Raw genomic sequence first — 7,161 nt, 5'->3', positions numbered from 1 at the left:
GCGGGAGGGGGGAGCGGGGAGGGAGGGGAAAAATGAGGACCTAATGTCGGGGGGTTTAAATGGAGAGAAAATGTTTTGAGAAACTATGTACAAATACGCTTTACACAATTGATGTGTGTATAGATTGGGACAACAGTTGTATGAGCCCCTAATAAAATGTTTAAAAAAAAGAACTGAGAGAAAATAGATGTCTGTTCTTAAGACTCTTTGTTTCTTCTTCTTTTAAAATCATTTTATTGGGGGCTCATACAACTCTTATCACAATCCATCCATCCACCCATTGTGTAAAGCACATTTGTACATTTGTTGCCATCATCATTTTCAAAACATTTGCTTTCTACTTGAGCCCTTGGTATCCCGCTTCTCATTTTCTCCCTCCCTCCCCCATCCTTCCTCCCTCATGAACCCTTGATAATTTATAAATTATAATTATTTTTTCATGTCTTACACGTCTCCCTTCACCCACTTTTCTGTTGTCTATCCCCCTGGGAGGGGGTTATATTTAGATCATTGTGATCAGTATCCCCTTCCTCCCCCCACCTTCCTCTTCCCCTCCTGGTATGGATACTCACAATATTGGTCCTGAGAGGTTTATCTGTCCTGGATTCCCTGTGTTTCTAGCTCTTATCTGTACCCGTGTACATGCTCTGGTGTAGCAAGATTTGTAAGGTAGAATTGGGGTCATGATAGTTGGGGGAGTGAGGAGGATGCATTAAATAACTAGAGGAAAGTTGTATGTTTCATAGGTGCTATACTGCACCCTGACTGGCTCGTCTCCTCCCCGCGATCCTTCTGTTAGCGGATGGCCAGTTGCCTACAGATTGGCTTTGGGTCTCCACTCCACACTCCCCTTCATTTAGAATGATATGATTTTTGTTGTTCTGGGTCTTTGATGCCTGATACCTGATCCTATCGACACTTCATGATCACACAGGCTGGTGTGCTTCTTCGTGTGGGCTTTGTTGCTTCTCATCTAGATGGCTGCTTGTTTATCTTCAAGCCTTTAAGACCCCAGATGCTATGTCTTTTTATAGCTAGGCACCATCAGCTTTCTTCACCACATTTGCTTATGCACCCACTTTGTAAAGGCACTTTCTTGTGGTATTATTTCTGCTAGAGCAGCATTAGGAAATGAAGGCGCCCATAAACTTTAAATGGAAACAACATTCAGTAATTTTTAATACAGTTTGTTTGACACATAATCCACATATCATACAATTCAATAGTTCAATATTAGCAAGAGTTGTATAATTATCACAATCAGTTTTAGAACTTTTCTTCTTTCTTGTCCTCATTGTTATTAGTTCCTCATTTTCCCCAATCTCCCCTGCCATACTCCCAAGGAATGATTACTTCAGTTACTCTCTCTATAGATTTACCTATCCTGGATTTCATTTATGGAAAAAACATACAAACGAAAGTAATGACAAAACCTAACAGCAATAACAAAGTAAAACAGAAAAACCTCAGTTGAAAAGAAAGGATAAAATACTAAAAACTAGAACAAACTTAAAATGGGTCAAAAAGGAGATCAAATGATATAATCCCATGCTCGCTGGAGGGAGGACAGAGGGAGTCAGGGCTGTGGGAACACGTCCTTCCATGTCAGAAGCAGACCCAGTAGGAGTGTATCAGAACCAGATAAGGAAGGGAGCGTGAAGTCAAGGAGCAAAGCCAATGTATCAGGTGTCAGAACTGGATATGCCCAGACACTGAGAGAGTTGGATTCCAAAATCGGAGACACGGAGTGAGAACCAAGAGTCAAGAGCTAAAAGAACAAAATGAAATGGCAGGAGCTGTAGATGTGGGGCATCTTAACTGATGTCTGAAACGAAGTGGTGGGGTCTACTCGAACAACTGTCGTTCAGATCCCATCTCCTAGACTCAAATACCCCGCAGAAAGCAAGAGGTCTGGAACGAGGGGCTCTAAGACCTGGCTGCCTGCTTTCCTTCTCAGATCCTGGCTGAGGGACATAGACAGTCGGTACCTTTTTAGAGGTGTCTTCATCCTCAACTCTGATACAAAGTTTAGGGGCATACAGTCTCTGTGTGTATTGTCGGTCAGCTCTTACACTGACTTGAGTGTAGTTCCAGGGGGCTGGAATAATGGACAGTCAGTGGAATCAGAACTGGAGAAACTGACCCTGAGGATGGAGAACCAGCAATCTGTTATTTCGGGGGCTTGGCAAACCCTTTCATTATCTTCTTATCACACAACATTTTACCTGATGAATTGGGATAATACTTGGCACATAGGTAAATCATCCAGAAAGCAGAAGGAGGCGAGAGGGGAGAGCTTATTTAGAGGAGGGCATAGGTATGTCACAGTCCTTAGGTGAGCTAATGCTCTGGGTTGGACTTTTATACTAAGTGTGGATTGTAGCGTTGAGCAGGAAACCAAGGCAAGCAAGGAGCTAATCTTATGGGCTGGGTCAATACAATAAAACTGTAGGGAAGGCTTTTGCCCCAAACAGTGGAAGTCCATTACTAAGTAGCCCTATTTCCCTTACCATCAACGCATACAGAGCCATTACCTAAAAAGAAGACACGAGCTGGGTACCCAGCATTCAAGAGCCTGGCCCCTGAGTCACTTGACCTATTTTGTACTTTGTTCTTCCTTCTTTATCTGGACTCCTCTGCACGATATCTCAGCTCATCTGACAGCTACGCCCTCGAGTCAGCCTTCTGTTCTGTCCCACATTGGGAATGGATATATGAAGACCACCTTCCTTTTGGGAACTTCTGCACATTTAGCCTAGTACAACTTGAGTTTGGTAGATGGTGTTGGTGGTAGGTCTCTGGACAGGCTCTAGACTACCTGGGCCACTGACCCTTACCTTGAGCTATAGTAGGGGAGGAGACAAGGACCCATTTTCTGCCTGACCACAGGAAACTCTAGTCTACACGTCTAGTGACTTATTACCTTCCTTCTATCTATGCTTGCAATCACTTAAAAAAAAGTTTTTTCCCTCTCTATGCCCCCAAATGTCCAAAATAGTATAAGATGTACTCTTCATCTGTAACTCACTGAATAGCCAGGTCAGACTCTAATTTTCTCTCGGTTGTCATGGACCACTTGAGAGCATTGCTACCCCGTGAAGTCGGTTGAGAAGCTTATTAAGATAGCTTACGGAGGTTCTTTAATAACAAGGGAGACGAAGGAGAATTGAGAAACAGATATCTATGGGAGCAAATCAATTGATGTACTGAAGACTGCACTGATTCCTTCAAGTGGCAACGATGTTATTCACTGCATTAAGTTAGTGGTTGTCAAGTCATTAGTCCTTATTTAAAATACTGATGTCTGGCTACTTCTGGAGATTTGGATGCAAAGATACACATTTTTATTCTGCCTTTTAAAACAAAATATAGAAAATCAGAAAAGCTTCCCTTGGTCTTATATAAAGTTGAAGAGTGTAATGTTTAATACTGATTATTTTTGTTGGGGGAAAAAGGTTGAGTTAGTTAACGTTTATTGTGCCAACCTGGCTGATAAACACTTGTGGGATTAATTGAAGGTCAGAGGGATAAACGGCTTGGTGAGCCTCACCTTTCTAGTTCTCAGGTCTCTTGCTTTCTGAGGGTTGGACCAGGGTGCAGCTGCCTTAGCCATACCCTGCTTCAGCTGCCAAGGCTCACTTCCTGCAAGAAATCCCTGAGGAGAAGCCACACGGACCTACCCTGATGCAGCCCTGGGTGCTGGAGCAGCCATGTGGAGACCCTTGTCAGTGCTGAGATGCTTACACGTTCACTGACTCGGCTTTCCTCCTGCAGTCGGCATTGTTGCGTGAGTTTTGTGAGATGGAGGAGGACTTTGTGAATTGGTGTCATAAATAGGGGCTAATATTGGACTTGTGGGCTTGGGCAGCCCTGGGTTGGGATGTTTTCTTGATGTGCACTTACCCTTACCTAAAACTCTCTCTTATACATGTGTTTCTGTGGATTTGTTTCCCTAGTTTACCCAGAGTACACAAAGATTAATAATACTTATATAGAACCCAAGGGAAGCATTCACTTAGTACTATGTTCCTAATTGGACACTTTTGACCTAGTTCCTATCCAGCCCTTGGTGACCCAGGCCGTGTGCTATAGACTAACGGGACTCTGACCTTTCGAGGCACACAGGGTGGCTTCATAAGTAAGGTGACCAGACGTCCCGTTTTTGGCAGGACAGTCCTGATTTTTGGCGTTTTATAAAAGTCCTGATTTTTGGAAAGAATGCACGACAAGCTAGGGAATGGTCTATTTGGTCCATATAGACCAAATTTTTAATCAAGAACCACCCTCCCACCCCCCACCTCGCCCCCTGGTCAATGGTGTCCCGCTTTAAATCTGGTCACCTTATTCATAAGCCACACTAGTAGAATTCAATGTGGAAACTCTACCTTGAAAATTTGGCTTTACCTCAAACTTACCTGTAGCAGATTTAAGGAGTCAGCATATTCCTTTGGATTTAAGTAATTAAGGCTGAAATGCCCACGTGTGAGAAGAAACAGATGACTGTTATCCGAAGGTTATGGAATTCATGGTCCTTGGCTTTCTTGGCACAGATTCTAGCTTTGAGGGTGTTCAAGGAATGGTGGCCAGGGACTACAGTATCTTTACTATTTTAATGCCCTCTATGCATTAGCCTTGTCGGCATGATTCTGCCTTTGTGAATGTGTGTTATTGAAAGATTTTCCCTATCACCAGTCCCCACTGTCCATGTAAATAGTGTACAGTCACTTAAAATTTGATCTGTACAAGTCAACAGTTCATTTATTGTGGTTTGAAAAGCCAGCCTATATTTGTATAATTTCCTTTTTCAACAATATTTTGAGATCCTATATCATCAGCTAAATTAATGATATTATCAATATTATGCCCAGGAGGGATGATTTATAATGTTCTCTATCATAAAATCATAATGTCTAAAGTGAACCAAAGACATATCTAAATCATAGATTTATATGAATGGATTTTGAGCTTGCACTTAATCCTAGCACCAATCTAAAAACAATTAGTTCTCATGATCTGACCCTGCTTGATGCTCACCCTCATGAAGAGCTCACTGAAGGTATGGATGCTCTAGCAAAGTGCAGTGGAAAACTAGATGGTGCCTGGCTATCAGAAGGAATAGCATCTGGGGTCTTAATCCATGTACAAAGCTTAATCTTAATCCATGTACAAATTCTGCATGAGCACAGTGCAGTGTTCTGGAATTCTCACTCTTAAGGTTATCCGTAGTTTGTTATGATCCACAAAGTCCAATGCCTTGGTAGTGTCAATAAAATACAAGTAAACATGCCTCTAGGTAATTATTAATCCAGTTACTGTATATATTTACCCATCCTGGATTTTATGTAAAGTAAAAGATGCAAAGCACAAAATACAAACACTAAAAAACTCAACAACAATGACAAAACAAAACAGAAAGCAGAAGCGTGGTGAAAAAACAGATGATGCAGGACTATCAGAAAGAATAGCGGCTGGGGTCTTAAAGGCATCAACTTAGTCCACATGGAAGAGGCACACTAGACTGTGATTCAATGATCCAATAAAATCCAAAGCCCAAAGAGGGAATGGTATCAGACCTTACATTGTGAACACATGGTTTGCAGAGGGCTATGGATAATAGTGGAAGTTCAAAATCCATCTGAAGGGTCCCTGCGTGGATTAAGCCTTCAGTAATTCCCTCTGAACATAGTCCAAGCATATGAACAGCCTTGCTATCAGTCAGAGAGCAGAGAACATTTGTAAAGTGGATCATGGCAGATGTGGTTAGTTTAAATTATAATACTTCATCATTTGAGCTCCCTTTTGACCCATTTTAAAGTTGTTTCACGGCATCAAAAAACCCCGGTCACAATGATACGAATCTCTTAAGGGGGTGGACCCCAAGTTCCTGAGGAATACGCGCTTCACCAAGAAGCACAAGAAGAAGGGCCTGAAGAAAGTGCAGGCCAACAACGCCAAGGCCGCGGCTGCTCGCGCCGAGGCCATCAAGGATCTTGTGAAGCCTGCAGAGGTCAAGCTCAGCCGCCTGGCCTACATGGCCCACCCCAAGCTTGGCAAGCGGGCTCGGGCACGTATTGCCAAGGGTCTGAGGCTCTGCCGGCCCAAGGCCAAGGCACAAAGTAAGGCTGATGCTTCAGACAAGGCCAGGACTCCAGTGAAAGCTCCCAAAGGCACCCAGGCTCCCACAAAGTCGAGTTCTCCGTGTGAGGGCGAGAGGGACTGGTGTGAGCCCTGAGCTGCAGCCTGCATGGCGCTGGTGGCTTCTTGTGCTGTTTGTTGTACAGACAAACCCAGATGGCGCTGTTAACAGTCAAAATAAAGAAGTTGTTTCAGTTTTTAGAATTAGTTTTCTTTGTAATTGAGGTTTTCTGTGTTTTGTCTGGTTATTGTTGTTGGTTTTGTTTGTTTGTTTCCAGTTCGTCTTTTGTAGGATTTTCTGTGTATGAAACCGAGGAAGGGTAAACGCACAGAGACACTCACTGAATTAATAATCACCTAGGGGCACGGCAGGGGAAGATGTGGGGAAATGGGGACCTAATAACAATGCGTATCAACAGAGAATGTTCTGAAATGGACTGTGGTGATCGTTGCACAGATCGCTTTAATATGACTGAGCAATAAAATTCTATGATGTCGTTGTCCGCTCCAACCCATAGCAACCCCCTGCACAGCAGAGCGGAACACCACCTGGTCCTGGGCCACATCCTCACCATGGTTCCTACGCTGAGCCCAGTGTGGCCGCCAAGGCGCCAGTCCAGCTCCTTGATGGCCTTCCTCTTTTTCGCTGCCCTTTTACTTTCTTGAACATGATGTCCTTTCCCCAGGATTTGGTCTCTAATGACAACATGTCCAAACATACAAGACCGAGTCTCACCATCCTTGCCTCCAAGAGCATTCTGGCCTTACTACTTCCAAGATAGCTAGGGTTGTCCTTTGAGCAGTCCGTGGGACTTTCAGTGTTCTCCCCAGCACCACAATGCAGACGCATCGATTCTTCTTCAGTCTTCCTCATTCAGTGTCCAACTCTCACATGATTACAAGGTGATTAGAATACCGCAGGCCTGTCTGGATAGGACAGGCTGGATGAACAATCTGGAGGAGAAAACAACGGGACTGACAGTTCCGGGGGGACATGGGAGAGAGGGAGGAGGGGGGAAGGGAAGA

The 7,161-nt window shown here is 43.8% G+C and overlaps 1 protein-coding gene across 1 annotated transcript; it reads left to right on the top strand.

Annotated features, from left to right (window-relative positions):
* The first annotated feature begins 5,747 nt into the window (after positions 1–5,747).
* Positions 5,748–6,232, top strand: LOC101648437 (60S ribosomal protein L29-like). The gene is made up of 2 exons (XM_013003959.1): positions 5,748–5,759; positions 5,867–6,232. Exons 1-2 carry the CDS (start codon positions 5,748–5,750, stop codon positions 6,230–6,232), a joined length of 378 nt encoding a protein of 125 aa, XP_012859413.1.
* Positions 6,233–7,161: the final 929 nt, after the last annotated feature.

This window comes from Echinops telfairi, unplaced genomic scaffold, assembly GCF_000313985.2.
Source record: "Echinops telfairi isolate 266 unplaced genomic scaffold, ASM31398v2 ScPeMD7_7424;HRSCAF=8462, whole genome shotgun sequence".
Taxonomy (NCBI): domain Eukaryota; kingdom Metazoa; phylum Chordata; class Mammalia; order Afrosoricida; family Tenrecidae; genus Echinops; species Echinops telfairi.
The sequence above is the reverse complement of the archived record's forward strand: the minus strand, read 5'-3'. Positions and strand labels throughout refer to the sequence as shown.